General features: G+C 40.1%; 1 protein-coding gene across 2 annotated transcripts in view; it reads right to left on the bottom strand.

The window, feature by feature from the left end:
• LOC140718762 (uncharacterized) overlaps window positions 1–17,172 on the bottom strand; it is an 80,419-nt gene that overhangs the window by 25,287 nt on the left and 37,960 nt on the right. The window contains exon 2 of one of the 2 annotated variants that reach the window (XM_073032880.1): window positions 7,160–7,209. The exons of the other annotated variant lie outside the window; for it this stretch is intronic. Coding sequence (XP_072888981.1) covers window positions 7,160–7,209 — 50 coding nt within the window. The remainder of the gene's footprint in view (window positions 1–7,159; window positions 7,210–17,172) is intronic. 2 annotated transcript variants of the gene reach the window in all.

The raw sequence follows: 17,172 nt of genomic DNA on the forward strand, positions 1-17,172 counted from the left end.
TTTCAATATCTTAATTGCTCAGTTAGAGCTGCATCAGCCAGTTTTTCCAGTTTACTCTGCGTCCAGGGGATTCCCGTGTTTTCTAGAACTTAGGAGTGAAAAGACAATGAGAGTGTAGTGACCACAGTGGTGGCTAAAGTCCTGACTGGAAAATACCCAATAAACAGTGCTTCACTGATCATCAGGGTATGCACATCAGGTTATATTTGAAGTCGCAGAGAGTCGCTGCATTTGACATTGACTTTAATATAATTTAGTTATGTCAAACCATGGGTGATAGAAGATTCACCAGGATGCTGCCTGGATCACAGAGCATGTTTTATGAGGATAAGTTGAGCAAGCCAGGGCTTTTCTCCTTTGAGCAAAGGAGGTGACTCAATAGAGGTGTACAAGATGATAAGTGGCATAGATATCATGGACAATCCCAACACCCATTTCAAAGGTGGAAATGGCTAATGTGTGTGGGGACATGACTTTAAGATATTGGTGGAAAGTATAGTGGGTGGGATATCAAAGGCAGATTTTCTTTTTTTCTAGCACAGGTAGAAGGTCCGAGTGCCTTAGGGCTCGCACCACCACATTCAGGAACAGCTGCTACCCCTCAGCCATCAGGCTCTTGAACAAATGGGAATAATTACACTCATTCTATTTCTGGTGTTCCCACAACTGATGGGCTTACCTGAAGGACTCTTTACCTTCAAGTCAAGTCAAGTCACTTTTTATTGTCATTTCGACCATAACTGCTGGTACAGTACATAGTAAAAATGAGACAATGTTTTTCAGGACCATGGTGTTACATGACACAGTACAAAAACTACACTGAACTACGTAAAAACAACACAGAAAAAAAAAACTACACTAGACTACAGACCTACCCAGGACTGCGTAAAATGCACAGAACAGTGCAGGCATTACAATAAATAATAAACAAGACAATAGGGCAGTAAGGTGTCAGTCCAGGCTTTGGGTATTGAGGAGTCTGATAGCTTGGGGGAAGAAACTGTTACATAGTCTGGTCGTCAGAGCCCAAATGCTTCGGAGCCTTTTCCCAGACGGCAGGAGGGAGAAGAGTTTGTATGAGGGGTGCGTGAGATCCTTCATAATGCTGTTTGCTTTGCGGATGCAGCATGTAGTGTAAATGTCTGTAATGGCGGGAAGAGAGACCCTGATTTTCTTCTCAGCTGACCTCACTATCCGCTGCAGTGTCTTGCAATCCGAGATGGTGCAATTTCCGAACCAGGCAGTGATGCAGCTGCTCAGGACGCTCTCAATACAACCCCTGTAGAATGTGATGAGGATGGGGGGGGTGGGAGATGGACTTTCCTCAGCCTTCGCAGAAAGTAGAGACGCTGCTGGGCTTTCTTTGCTATGGAGCTGGTGTTGAGGGAGCAGGTGAGATTCCCCACCAGGTGAACACCAAGAACTTGAGTGCTCTTAACGATCTCTACCGAGGAGCCACCTTTATTTCATGCTCTTGGTATTTATTGCAATCTATTTATATTAGCATCTGCAGAGTTTGTTGTTCATTGATCCTGTCTACAGCTACTGTTCCATAGATATGCCCGCAGGAAAAAGAATCTCAGGGTTGTATGTGGTGACACGTATGTGCTCCAATAATAAAGTTCGCTTTGAACTTTTGTGAGTGGTGGATGTGTGAAATGCACTGCTCGGGGTTGAGATGGTAGAGGCAGATACATTAAGCAGATTTAAGAGGCTCTCAGAAAGGAAAAAATATCAGAATCAGAATAAGGTTTATTATCACTGGCATGTGTCATGAAATTTGTTAACTCAGCAGCAGTAGTTCAATGCAATACATAATATAGAAGAAAATAAATACATAAGTAAATCAATTACTGCATACATATATTGAAGAGATTAAAAATCATGCAAAAAACAGAAATAGTATATATTGAAAAGGGAGGTAGGGTTCAAGGGTTCAATGTCCATTTAGGAATTAGATGGCAGAGGGGAAGAAGCTGTTCCTGAATCGCTGAGTGTGTGCCTTCAGGCTTCTGTACCTCCTACCTGAGGATAACAGTAAGAAAAGGGCATGCCCTGGGTGCTGGAGGTCCTTAATAATGGACACTGCTCCTTGAAGATGTCCTGGAGAGCTATGTAGGAGAGACCGGTTAGACTGGTCTTGGAGAAAGTTATAGGGTTGGCACAACATCACGGGTTAAAAGGCCTGCACTGTGGTGTACTATTCTATGTTTTATATTTAAGGTGGCTGTGGAGGCCTAGTCATTTGGTATATTTGAGGCAGAGATTGATAGATTCTTGATTAGTCAAGGTATGATGGGGTGCAGGAAGGAAGGAAGATTAGGGCTGAGAGGAAAAATGGATCAGCCATGATAAAATGGTGGAGCAGACTCCATGGGCCAAATGGTCTAATTCTAATTATGGTCTTATAATAAGGAATAGTCAGTAGAAGTGTGACATGGGAAATGTGCACAGGATTCAGGAATTGCTCTGAGTGTGGCAAAAATTTGATGAACCAAATGGTCTACAAGAAAATATAACCATATAACAATTACAACACGGAAACAGGCCATCTCGGCCCTTCTAGTCCGTGCCGAACGCTTACTCTCACCTAGCCCCACCTACCTGCACTCAGCCCATAACCCTCCATTCCTTTCCTGTCCATATCCTATCCAATTTTACTTTAAATGACAATACCGAACCTGCCTCTACCACTTCTACTGGAAGCTCATTCCACACAGCTACCACTCTCTGAGTAAAGAAGTTCCCCCTCGTGTTACCCCTAAACTTTTGCCCCCTAAGTCTCAACTCATGTCCTCCTGTTTGAATCTCCCCTACTCTCAATGGGAAAAGCCTATCCACGTCAACTCTATCTATCCCCCTTATATTTTTAAATAACTCTATCAAGTCCCCCCTCAACCTTCTACGCTCCAAAGAATAAAGACCTAACTTGTTCAACCTTTCCCTGTAATTTAGGTGCTGAAACCCAGGTAACATTCTAGTACATCTCCTCTGTGCTCTCTCTATTTTGTTGACATCTTTCCTATAATTCAGTAATATAAAATATGAAACATAGAAAACCTACAGTACAATACAGGCCCTTCAGCCCACATAGTTGTGCCGAACATGTCCCTACCTTAGAAATTACTAGGCTTGCCTATAGCCCTCTGTCTTACTAAGCTCCAAGAACCAAATCCAAGTGCTTGCAAGCAATGGGTTGGCAAGAAGCAGAAGTGTTCTCCAAAAGGACCCCAAGGAAACCTCGCAGTTCTTCGTGAATGGAATTACATAGGAAAGATTGCTTCAGAATAGTGCCAACATTGAAAGAGTTTGCATGTCTGGTTGTCAGCGTAATGCCTCTGCTGCTTTGTTACTTCTGCATTCTTTTTATTCCATTACACTGATCTTATAACAGCAAGGTAGAAGTCAAAAGTCAAAGTAAAATTTATTATCAAGGTACTTATGTTACTGCATACTAACTTGAGATTTACAGGATTTACAGGAAAATAAAGTACTACAGAAATTACAAAAATTATACTTAAACAAAAACTGACAAACAACCAAAATAACAAAAGAACATGACATGTAGAGTCCCTGAAAGTGAGTCTGTAGGATGTAGAATAATTTCAGAGTTGCCCAGGACATGCCCTCTTCTCATTCCTTCCATCAAGGAGAAAGTACAGGAGCCTGAAGACACACACTCAACATTTTAGCAACAGCTTCTTACCTTCCGCAACCTGATTTCTGAATTCTCCATGAACCTACGAACATAACTATCTTTGCACATTTTATTAAGATATATTTTGTATTATAATTTATAGTACATTTTATGTATTGCACTGTACTGCTGCCACAAAACAACAAATTCCACAAAATACGTCAGTGATTCTGGTTCGCGCAATCCATCCCAGTTCTGGAGCATGATGGTTGTACTGTAGGATAATAAGTTGTCTTTACGCCTGGTGATACGTGCTTTCAGGCTTCTGTATCTTTAGCCCAATGGAAGAGGGGAGAAGAGAGTCTGGAGTGGATGGGGTCTCAGAATGAAAAGAACATTGCTGGCCATCTAATGCAACCAATTTAAAACAATGCAGCGACTATTCAAATCATTTAGGAACTTCTCCAATTAAAGAATGAAGGCTTCTACATAGCAACATACTTTTCTAAGATTTTAGCCACTTTGATCCATTGGTCTGTTCTGTTTCCATCATTTCTACTTATTAATTTACTTGATATAGTAATTGCCATTATTTATCACCTATCCCAAATTCCCCTTGAGAAGGTGCTAGTGAGAACAATTTTCTGAAACTGCAGGGGTCTGCCCAGTGAAGTTTACTCACACAGTTCTGTTGGGAAGGGAGTGGCAGTGACAACAGAAAATTTGGTGGTATAATTAGCAAATTAAAGGAAGTAAAAGTCTAGACCATTAGTCAATGAATGCCATTAATAAATGTGCAGGAACAAAAGAAACTACAGAGAGGAGTGGACGCAAAGGTGATACAACTCATTCTTTCTATGTATAAGTTATCTACCTGGAAAAGAAGCTAAGTTTCCACTAATATTATTGGATTGGCTGAGTACTTCTTCCATCTTTAGTCCATGTACCATAAATGTTACATATTCCTTTGTTTACTCTCCCCTTTCTGAATTCTCTCAATATCCCATCAACCAGATATGTTCAAAAGCAACATCACCTGAGAAACCTACCCTCATCCTTTCAGAGAGGTTTCCTTTAGGCTGACTCAGCCCTCCCAGATCTTCTCCTCAATTTAAAACTAACTTTGTTTTACTCTTTGTCAATTCTGACAAGAAGTCTTTTATCTGAGACATTAAATTGCTTCTTATATTTTTCTACGTGTTGCTTAACCTGCTAAGTATATCCAGCATTTTCTGCTTTTATCTCATAAAACTGCTTCCTCAGAGATAATAGTGATAGTGTAAAGAAGAAAATTATTCTAATTGGCCTTAGTTGTTACTGCCTAAACACTAGGATTTCCTTCCCAATCCTCTTTTTCACCTGAAAACATATTTATTCAAACGTTAAGACTCTTGCCCAACCATCTGATGGTATGTCAAAACAGTGAAGAATTGATGCCCATGACAGTCACCTGGGGAACAACAATGTCACATGCCCATTTCCCAACCTGTCACTACTCACTGGAATGCCAACAAACCTCATCATATGGGTTATTGTAAATACTGTGGCATTCTTGCTAATGATTTCTCCTTTAAGTTCTTACAGCCTACAGCATGGACATCCTGCTGTGTTGTTGAACTTCTCAATAAGGCCCTTCAGATCCACTTAGTTGGCTTTAAACCTACTCCATGAGTTCAAGACCCATGCTTTACATCCAGCTACACAGATCCATTTGCAGCAGTTTGTTTCTTCCTCCTCCTCCTAAAGAAATTCGAACTGGCAATTCTCTAGACCAGATACGTAATACTTCAATATTCCGAACTTAAGCAAAATATAGCTACTACATCTGCTAAAATGACACAACCTGACATGAACATCTCTTTTTCTGCTTGCTTGCTTTAACTCATAATAGACCCAATTCATCCAATGGCAATTGAAAATATACAAGATCTTATGATCATAAGACATAGGAGCAGAATTAGTCCTTTCCATTCCTTGGGTCTGCTCCGCCATTCCATCATGGGTGATTTATTATCCCTTTCAACCCCATTCTCCTGCCTTCTCCCAAAAAATTTGTCGCCCTTACTAATCAAAAGCCTATTAATCTCCGTTTTAAATATAACCAATGACCTGGCCTCCACAGCCGTGCATGGCAATGAATTCCACAGATTCACCACCCTCTGGCTAAAGAAATTCCTGCTCATCATTGTCCTAAGTGGTCATAGTTTTATTCTGAGGTTGTTCCCCCGTTCCTAGACTCTCCCACGATTGAAAATGTTCACTCTATCTAAGCCTTTCAAATATTCTATGTGATGCCCCCTCATTCTTTTAAACTCCACCAAGTACAGGCCCAGAGCCACCAAACGCTCCTCATACCTTATCTTTTCCATTCCTGGGACCATTCTCATGAACCTCCTCTCAACCTTCTACAATTTGCAGCTCTTTATATCTCCCACCTTCTTACGTAAATGAATCTAGCAATACTCCAGACACAGTATGTAATCTTTCAATATTCAGAATTTCAAAGAAAATGTTCAAAGATTCAAAGTACATTTATTATCAACATATGTTAAGCAGTACGCAACCCTGAGATTCATCCACCCACAGCCATGAAACAAAGAAACACCTTGGAGCCTGTTCAAAGAAAACATCAAGCACCCAGCATGCAAAAAAAAGAACAAATTGTGCAAGACAACAAAAAAAAAGTGGAAAAAACACAATATAAAACATCAAACCACAGTCATTGAAACAGTCTAGGAATGCTCTGCTTAGTTCAGTTCTATTTAGCACTGTGTCGTTCATTGACTGCAAGCCGCAGAGCCACTCTGCCCCAATCAAAGTTGCACAACATTCCAACACAAAAATGGAGTATCCAGAAGCCACAAAAACATCATGGCACAAACTCCAGAGTCCCATCCACAAACCATGTTGAGTAAAGCTTGCCAAGGCTCAAGAGCCCTGCACCACCCTCTAGCAGCAGCGAGCGAGAGGGAGATCGAGACCGATCAAACAGAAGTGAGCACACACTCACCTTCCGCTCTCGGCCTCATTGATTTCAATCTCTCTCCATGCTTTAATCAGCAAGATTGGTGAGAAATGGAGGTGATCATGGGCTCACACCCCATCCCCAGGTTTCTTGGCTTCCAGCCTCACTCTCTGCTCGAAACCTCACCGAAATCCCTCCGAGACAGCGAAGCGCCAGATGGCCCAATCGGCCCGTAAACACACCAAAATGTAAATCACAGTTTTCAATATGGGCAGAATCAAACTTGAAAGAAGTAATAAAGGAAGTATTTTTGTGAACTGTCTGAAGGACATACATTGCCTTTAGTCATGACATTCACAGACACCATCTTCTCCAAGCTATTATAACATATAGTAATTACATCTGCAAAAATGACACAACCTGACATGAACATTTCTTTTCCGTCTGCATGCTTTTAGGAATAACAGACCTTACTCATACAAAGGCAAATGAAGATATATCGGAGAGGATACTTTTCCTGTTATACAGTTATACAGGATGTAAAGGGAAGCACTTACCACTGTTTCTCTCTGTATTGATCTTTTTGAACGGATGCTAGGAACTGAATCTACAAGAGAAGTTCTAGAGTTAGAAACAACTTCACTGATGATGCACAATTCTTGCCCACCAACTTCTGTCTTGATAAATAATGGCAATGACTACATCGTGTAATAAATTCTCTATGCTCTCCCCATGACAGGTTGTGTTTCAAAGTTCTGAGTAAACTTATTATCAAAGTACAGTCCTGTGCAAAAGTCTTAGGTATATATATATATAATTGTTAACGTGGAGTGGAGAGCGAGTTTGTAAATTTGCCAGGAGCAAAGGATGTTGGGAATGGCGAGGGTGGCAGACACCAAGCAAGGTCATTTGATTCCAAGTATTTGGTTTATTGATCATTGGTGAATGTCTCTCTGGTGCTTCCCACTTCCTCCCCTCTCCCTTCCCCTTTTCTGACTATGACCAATTTTCCAAGTCCAGAGTAATAATAATTTCTAGATGTGGAAAGTTGTTCATTGGGTGGTACCACCAATGAGGTGCTGCTGATACTGTATTATTGTGTCCAAGTGGTGGAAGAACCAAGTTATCTGCATTGTCCTAAAAGCCTATTCAGTAAAAGTGGAGAATATTCTATCTCTTGCATTTGATGCAGAGGTGGGGCCAGTGTCTGTTCCACTATTCCATCATGGCTGATCAATTATCCTTTAAATACTCTTACTAATCCAGAATCCATCAATCTCCACTTTATATATGTACAGTGACTGTAATAATATATTCACCCCCATTATAAGTTTTCATGTTTTATTGTTTTACAACATTGAATCACAGTGGATTTAATTCGGCTTTTTTGACACTGATCAACAGAAAAATACTTTTTATAGGCACTGTATATACCCAATGATTTGGCCTCCACAGACATTTGCAGCAATGAATTCCACAGATTCACCACTCTCTGGCTAAAGAAATTCATCCTCAAGTCTGTTCTGAAGGGATATCCTTCTATTGTGAGGCTGTACTCTTTGGTCCAACCATCTCCCGCTATAGGAAACATCCCCTCCACATCCACTCCATCTCGGCTTTTCAATAGTCGGTAGCTTTCTAGGAGATTGCCCTCCATTCTTCTAAACTTCAGCGAGTACAAGCCCAGAGCTATCAAAAGCTCATGAAATGATTTCAAATTCCCAGTTATGAATTTGTGAATATATGTTCCATGTTTTATAAATTGTTTAATTATTGGTTAGTGTGTCATTACTCATAGAAAGCTAAAGTTTCAGACCTGCTGACATAACCATTCTCTACCTCTGGGATGTAACTTCATCATCCAGATGGCAACACTTCAAGAAAGTGCCACCTTCTCAAAAGCAACTAGGGATGGTTAGATATTACCACATCTTTCTAAACTTTCAGCTTATTTCTGTAATGTGTCTCCATTGAGCATCTGTCTCTTACCATTTTTCTATACATCCTTCCCACTGCCTCATTTCTCCATGTTCTTTCTGAAATGTGAGGACATAACGCATGACGGATGACTTGACCGGTAGATTACACAGTGTCAGCACTTAGAAAACAAACCTACAATCCTTCACCGGTGCAGAGAAATCAAATTGCATTGAACTAATTATTTCAGCATCTAACGACTGAAAACTGATTCTTTTTCAGGAGTGGAACATGATTTCCAGGTTATCTTGCATAAATGGGAAAATTCACTGTGTCTCATTTTCCAATCAGGGGTGCATGGGATGACACAGTTCCCCATCAAATGCTTCTTTTTAATCATTGTAGATGAATCCTTCCCCCCCCCCAAAAAAAAATCGCCTGACTGCAGTCTACAACCCCTCCCCGATATGTTGCTAGTTTCTATCTGTCTTTCCTATTCCTGGTTATCCCACAAACACAACCATCCTGCCCTCCAGCAGACCCCTACTGCAAACATAAAATCACAATGCCCATCATCCCACTCACCTGTCCTTCCCCTACTGTAGGGCTTTCATCCAGCCAAATGTCAGCTGTGGTTCTCTTACCCATAACCTTCACCCCAACTCCTCCCTGCACCCCAGAAGTGCCTGGCTCTGATTGGTTTTGTTTCCCCTTTAATCACAGACCAGACCCAATTGGGTTCATGGGCAATGCAGCTAAATGAAATGCTAAAAACTCAGGCACCATGCAAAAAATTTCTTACTGGTTCTATGTTTTGCCTTAGTGGTAAATGTCATATATACAGTACTTGAGATATATTAATAGTGTAACAAAGAATGAGAAATGATAAATACCTTTGGAACTAAGTACTCCATCAGCAAGCAAGCATATTACATCTGATAAACAGCAGGACAGCTGAACAAGAGATTGGCTAGCTCAGTTAGTGCTTGGCACCATAAAGGTATGCTTTGTCATGTCATCCTTAATACAATTTCTGGTCTGGAGTATTTTATCATGCTCTTTGTAGCCATAAGGTGGCTTTCTATCTTAAACTTGTTGGCAGATTATTCTCCTTTACGTTTAGCAGTTAAACCCATATTGTCTGTTCAGCTTTCCAGCTCAGAAGTTATCAGTCCAAACTCTTTGTCATCATGATGTCAATCCTCTGGGAGCAAGGATTTTACAGAAAACATTATTGCGCTGGATTCATAGACAGAGTTGAATTTATCTTTACAGTTGCACCCCTTGTCTAATAATGTGCACTTCACTGTGTGAAAATTGCTTTTGTCATGAGAAACTATCAGAACAATATCTTCTCCAGTTGTTGTATGACAACAACGTTTAACCCATCATGGGTAATTGGTCCACAGTTCCTGATGTTACCAACATAAGTAAGGAAATCTTCCAGGGTAAATATTAATTAAACATATGGAATATACCAACGTTGTTTTGTATGTTTATACACTCAGTGGCCACTTTATTAGGTACACCTGCTCATAAATGTAAATGCCTATTCAACCAATCAAGTGGCAGTGACTTCATATACATAAAAGCTTGCAGATGTAGTCAAGAAGTTCCGTTGTTGTTTAGACCAAACATCAGAATGGGGGTAAAATGTGATCTAAGTGAATTTGACTGTAGAAAGATTGTTGGTGCCAGATGGAGTGGTTTGAGTATCTCAGAAACTGCTGATCTCTAGGGATTTTCATACACAACAATCTCTAGAGTTTACAGAGAAGGTGCAAAAAAAAAACCCAAAAAAAGTCAGTGAACAGCGGTTCTGTGGGCAAAAATGCCTCGATACTGAGAGAAATCTGAGGAGAATGGCCAGACTGGTGCAAGCTGAAGGTGACTGTAAATCAAATAATGTTTCAAAGTTCAATTAATGTCAGAGAAATGTCAGAAAATTCCTCTTCTTCACAACTATCCACAAAAACAGAGGAGTGCCCCAAAGAATGACAGACAGTTAAATGTTAGAACTTCAAAACCACAACCCCCAGCTCACCCTCCACCACGTGTAAACAGCAGCAAAGCAACTATCCTCCCTCCCCTACCAGCAAAAAAGCAAAAATGTTGCAAAAACACGGGTAGTGAATGGAAGTTCTGTGGACGAAAATGCCTTGTTACGTAGTGAAATCCGAGCAGAATGTTCAAGATTACATCAGAAGTAGTTATTAAAAAGTATCTTTGTATTCCTATCTCATCTGTCTATGTCACTAGGAATAATGAGGTTTCAGCTTGTCAGATAAAGTTGTGTAATTTGGTAGAAACTAGTCAATAGATTCATATAATACACCATAGGTAATAAAAATTGTCTTAAGTGTTTTGCAGAAACATGTTTGGACAAAAACTACAGTACATCTGGAAAGATTAAGAGGATGTCAATACTGGAACAAAATTGTTTTGCTGCAGGCGTACAATGGCCTTAGTGAGACAGCCCTTGAGAGTTTTATGGCAACAGACAACCTGCTGGAAGAACTCAGCACGTCAAAGAGGTTCCGTGGGAAGAAAATAATTTTTGATGTTTTGGGATGAAACCTTGCATCAAGACTTTTCCTTGCAGAATCAAGAGTTTTGAATGTAATTTTAGATGCCTTATCTGAGAAATGTTGTCTGTTCATTGGACTTATTTCCTGGAGTGATAAGACTGATGAGAAGAAATTGGGTTGATTAGGCACACAATTGTTAAGAGTTTGGATGAATGAGGAAGCATTTCATACCCTCTTAGGATTTCTAGTTTTGGGAACCAGGGGTCACAGACTCAGAATATGGCAAATGCCATTCAGAGGCAAGATCATTGGAATTTTTTTCACTCAGGTAATGGTAGATCTGTGGAATTCTCTGCCATGCAAGGCAATTGAGACAAGTCATATTCAAGAAGAAATTGTATAACGTTCTTGATGATAAAGGGATTGAGGGATAAGGGGCAAGCCAGCCATGATCATTTTGAACTGTACAGCAGGTTTCATGATCTGATTGCCCTGCTCCTGCTCCTATTTCCTATGCATCTGTTTCACAAGGAAGATCACTACCAGTTTGTTCATTGAGATCTTCCATAAAAGGGTCTTCGAGATGATAGAGGCAAAGAGTTAGAGAGATTAAAGATTTCCATTTCTGGAGGCAGGATAGTTGAAGACCTGCTCATAATGAAAGGGACGTGATGAAGCATTCACTAATTATTGCCAACAGGAAAAGAGATGGAATCTGAAGTCAAGTAGTCAACAAAGTGATTATTGGATGTCAAAGAGTTGGCCATGGCAGATATAGATGAGCTGAAACCTACTGAGTTTGCTTGCTGGTACAGAAGACTACATATGTTGGAATCTGGACCAACAATGTATTGGAGGAATTCAGCAGGTCAAAGACCATCTACAGGAGGAAAGGAATTGTCAACCAGTACTGAACTCTGCTGATTAAAGTAGGCAATAATGTGAACAACTAGAGGAGAGGTGAAAAGCTAAGGGAACCAGAATCAGATAGGGGAGGGGACAAAAATAGGAGAACCACTGGATTTGAGGGGGGGGAATAATCCACTGGAGCGGAATGTTACATAAAATTGGAAAAGTCATGATTTACTGTAATTTTGCAATACTTTGCTGGAACTAGTAAGATACAAAGAGTTGAAGACTCACTCTACTGTTTAAAAGCAAAACTGTTCCACACTGACTGAACTATACATATATTTCTAAGAAAAATTCAGTTAACACATCAATAACAATTAAGTATGATACTGAAATGTAGATTTGCTTCTTTCAAAACTCAGCATCTAAGAAAAATAAATTTTATTTGATCAGTACAGCTGCATTCATGTTCTAAAATCTGAAAGATCTTCCATTCCAGATTATACATTCACCTTTTTGCCCCCATAACAAGTGGAAATCATGAAGAAAATGTAAACCTACACTGATTCCATGGTGATAAGAACACAGCTGTTTAGAGCCCACATCAGAAATAAATACTGTATCAAAATTAATCTCAGTGGTTAATGGTACCTTGAACATCAACTCTTGTATGCAAAGTTTAAGAATGAGGCAAGTAACAAAGGAAGTATTGGCTTAAGTTGTCTTGCATTGTGTAGCTTTGGCCACAAGAAATGTGCAGAAAGAAACCGAATATCACATGATCTACCATCAGCATTTCAAACTCTGTTTCTTTTGATCATCTTGGCAGCTTTAGTAAGAAGAACCAAACACCAAATATAGATATGGAGACTGCAACTTTGAGCAATGAAGGAAACAGTAAGTTTCATTGGGAATGAATTATACTTCAAAGCAGCAAGCAAGAGAGTGGAATCAAGAGGAGCAGAGTCTGAGAGGAATGGGTGCCATTTATGAAAAAACAGATCTTGTTGGAAGTGAGTTTTATTTCAGCCAATAAAAAGAAGCAAGGTATAAGTGGATTAGCCATTGATGGAGTGGACCAGGATTAAAGTGATCAGGCTTTGGCTCAACAGGCTTGGGCAAGAACAGGTGGGGGCTATATCTAAGTTTCTATTAATTTATTTTATCTCTTTCGTTGTCTGTCAGTACACAGTTAATGCTGTGAGAATGAGTCCAGAGATAGCGGTATGTTCTTAGTATGTGATATTGAGAACTCTGGGAGACTTCCAGTTGCCCTGATAACTAGATCTGCAGCTTCTTAGAGACTGTGTAAAGGAATGAGAGCTGCAGCTCAATAACCTTCAGCTCATATGAGAGAATGAGGAGTGTTAGATAGGAACTACAGGGAGGTAGTCATTCCTAAACTTCAGGAGGCAGGTACCAGAGTGACTGTCAGGAGAGGGAAAGAGAAATAGGCAGCCAGTGTACAGTACCCTGTGGCCATTCCTCACAGTACTGCTTTTGATACTGTTGGGGAGCATGACATACAAGGAGAAAGCCACAGTGACTGGGTCACTGGTACTGAATCTGGCTCTGTGGCTCAGACAGTAGAGAAAGAGTAGTGTAGTAGTGATAAGGGATTCAGTAGTTAGAGGGGCAAACAGGTGATTTTATGGATGTGAAAGAGATACCCAGATGGTATATTGCCTCTTTGGTGTCAGGATCAGGGATGTCTCAGATCAAGTTACGTTAGGTAGAAAGCTGAAAAGCAGGACCTCCAGGGTAGTAATCTCTGGATCGCAGCCTGTGCCAGATGCCAGTGAAGGTAAGAAAATTATGACTTGGCAGATGAACGTATGGCTGAGAACCTGGTGCAAGGGGTAGGGATTCTGATTTCTGGATCACTGGGGTCTCTTCTGGGGAAGATATGGCCTTTACAAAAAGGACAGGTTACATCTCAACTCAAGGGGGAGCAATATTCTTCTGGGCAGGTTTGCTAAAGCTGTTAGTTAAACTAACATGACAGAGGAATGGGAACCAGAATGATAGGGCTGAAGATGGGTTAGTTTGTATACCAGCAGTTGCAGTGTATAGTGCGACTGTGAGGAAGGACAGGAAGATGATAGGGCACTGGGATGGGTTGAAGTGTAAAAAGGGGGCAAAATCAAAAAGGGTGATGAATACAGGACTGAAGGTGTTGTATTTGAATGCTTGTAGTATACAGAATAAGGTAGGTGATCTTGTACTGTAGTGTAGTTAGACACTGACAAGTATGATGTTATGAGGATCACAGAGTCTTGGCTGAAAGAAAATCATAGTTGGGAGCTTAACACCCAAGGATACACATTGTATCTAAAGGACAGGGATGTAGACAGAGATGGTGGCATGGCTCTATTGGTAAAAAATGAAATCAAATCCTTAGAAAGAGGAGACATACTGTAGAGTTGGAAGATGTCGAACCCTTGTGGGTAGAGCTAAGAAACAAGGGTAACAGGATCTTGATGAGAGTTGTATAGAGGCCTCCGAACAGCAGCCAGGATGTGGGCTAAAAATTACAATGAGAGATAGAAAAGGCATGTAAAAAAGGCAATATCATGGAGATTTCAATATATGCAGATTGGGAAAAATCAGGTTGGTGCTGGATCCTAAGAGAGGGAATTTGTAGAATGCCTATAAGATGGCTTTTTAGAGCAGCTTATGGTTGAGACTACTAGAAAAAAGGCAATTCTGGATTGGGTGTTGTGTAGTGAACCAGATTTGATTAGGGTGCTTAAGGTAAAGGAACACTTTGGAGACAGTGATTATAATAAGATTGAATTCACCCTGCAGCTTGAGAGGAAGAAGCTAATGTCAGACCTATCAGTTTTACAGTAGAGTAGCAGGAATTTCAGAGGCATAAGAAGCTAGCCAAGGTAGATTGGAAAGGGACACTAGCAGAGATGACAGCAGAGCAGCAATTCTGGAAACAATTCAGAAGACGCAGAATAAATAAAATTCCAAAGATGAAGAAATATTCGAAAAGAAGGATGACACAACCGTGTTGACAAGGGAAGTCAACGACAGCATAAATGCAAAAGAGAGGGCATATAATGTAGCAAACATTAGTGGGAAGTTAGAGGATTGAGAAACTTTTAAAAACCAACAGAAAGCAACTAAAAAGCCGTAAGAGAAATGAAATATGAAAGTAATATAAAAGATACAAAAAGATATTCAGATATATAAAGAGTAAAAGAGAGACAAGAGTGGGATATCAGACTGTTGGAAAGTGATGCTGGAGAGGTAGCAATGGGGGACAAAGAAATAGTAGATGAATTTAACAAGCATTTTCTATCATTCTTCACTGCAGAGGACATTAGCAGTAGACCAGAAATTCAAGAGTGTCAGGGGTCAGAAGCAAATGTAGTTGCAATTACTGGGGAGATGGTACTTGGGAAGCTGAAAGATCTGAAGGTAGACAAGTTTCCTGGACTAGAAAGGTTCAGAACCCAGGGTTCTGAAAGAGGTAGCTGAAGAGATTGTGGAGGCATTTCAAAGATCATCAGATTCTGGAACAGTTCCAGAGGACTGGAAAATTACAAATGTCACTCCACTCTTTAAGAAGGGAGGGAAGCTGAAGAAAGGAAATTATAGGCCAGTTAGCCTAATTAGAGTAGTTGGGAAGATGTTGGAGTCCATTATTAAGGATGAAGTTTCAAAGTACTTGGAGGCGTATGATAAAATAGGCCAAAATCAGCATAGTTTCATGGCCTGACAAATTCATTGTTATTCTTTAAGCTAATAACAGGCAGTGTAGACAAAGAAGATTCAGTGGATGTTGTTTACTTAGATTTTCAGAAGGCTACATAACAAGATAAGGGCTCCAGGTATTACCGGAAAGATACTATCAAGGATGAAAGATTGGCAGGAGGCAAAGAGTGGGAATAAGATGGGCCTTTTCTGTTTGGCTGCCAGTGACAAGTGGTATTCTGTACAGTTCAGTATTGGGACTGCTTCTTTTCATGTTTTATGTCAATGATTTGGATGGTGCAATTGATGACTTTGAGGCCAATTTTGCAGATGATACGAAGATAGCTGAAGGGGCAGATAATGTTGAGTAAGTAGGGAGTCTATAGAAGGACATAACCAGATTAGAAGAATGGACAAAGTAATACCATGTAGGGAAGTGTATGGTCATGCACTTTTTCCAAACGGGCTATTTTCTAAAGGGAGAAAATACTCAAATCAGAGGTTAAATGTTCAAAGAAAATCAACGTAAATTTATTATCAGAGTACATTTATGTTCATATATGTCAGCACATACAACCCTAGGATACATTTTCCTGTGGCCATACTTAGCAAGTCTACAGAATAGTAACTATACAAGGATCAATGAAAGATCAACTAGAGTACAGAAAACAACAAACCATACTAATGCAAATATAAATAAATAGCAATAAATAATGAGAACATGAAATAACAAGATAAAGAGCCTTTAAAGTGACATAATTGATTGTGGGAACATCTCAATGGATGGGCAAGTGAGTGTCCTTTTATTCAAGAGCCTGATGCCTATTAAAAGATGCTCTGGCATTGGAGAGGGTTGTGGAGAATGATTTCAGGAACTAGACGATTAACACAAGGAGTGTTTGATGGCTCTGGGCCTGTACTCGTTGGAGTTTAGAAGAATGAACCTATCAAACATAGAAAGGCCTAAATCAAATCGATGTGGAAAGGATGATTCCTATAGTGGGGGAGTCTAAGACCAGAGGGTACAATCTCAGAATACAGGAATGTCTATTTAGAAGAAATTTCTTTATCCAGAGGGTGGTGAATCTAGAATATATTGCCAAAGACAGCTGTGGGGGTTAAGTCATTGGGTATATTTAAAGTGGAAGTTGTTGGGTTATTGATTAATCAGGTCATAAAAGGTTCTGGAGTGAAGGTAGGAGAATGGGGTTGAGTGGGATAATAAATCAACCATGATGGAATGGCGGAGAGGATTCGATGGGATGAATGGCCTAATCCTGTTCCTATGTCTTATGATCTATGGAAATAAGTTTGCATTTCAAATGGTAAAATATATTTAAATTAAGTGAGCATAATGAGAAGATGCATGCAATGATGCAACACCAACGATGATCCAGCTAATCTCTGGAGTTGACTGAGATTCCAGTCTACAAAGTAATTCCTGGAGTTGTGAATACCTAAAAAAACTAAGGCAGAACATATACAGGGTAATGGCCAAGAGCCAATAAAATGAATCAGGACGTTCAACCTGAAAGTTTAAAAGTCCCTTGATCTTCATATTCAAGGGG

Source organism: Hemitrygon akajei, chromosome 30 (assembly GCF_048418815.1).
Source record: "Hemitrygon akajei chromosome 30, sHemAka1.3, whole genome shotgun sequence".
Lineage (NCBI taxonomy): Eukaryota > Metazoa > Chordata > Chondrichthyes > Myliobatiformes > Dasyatidae > Hemitrygon > Hemitrygon akajei.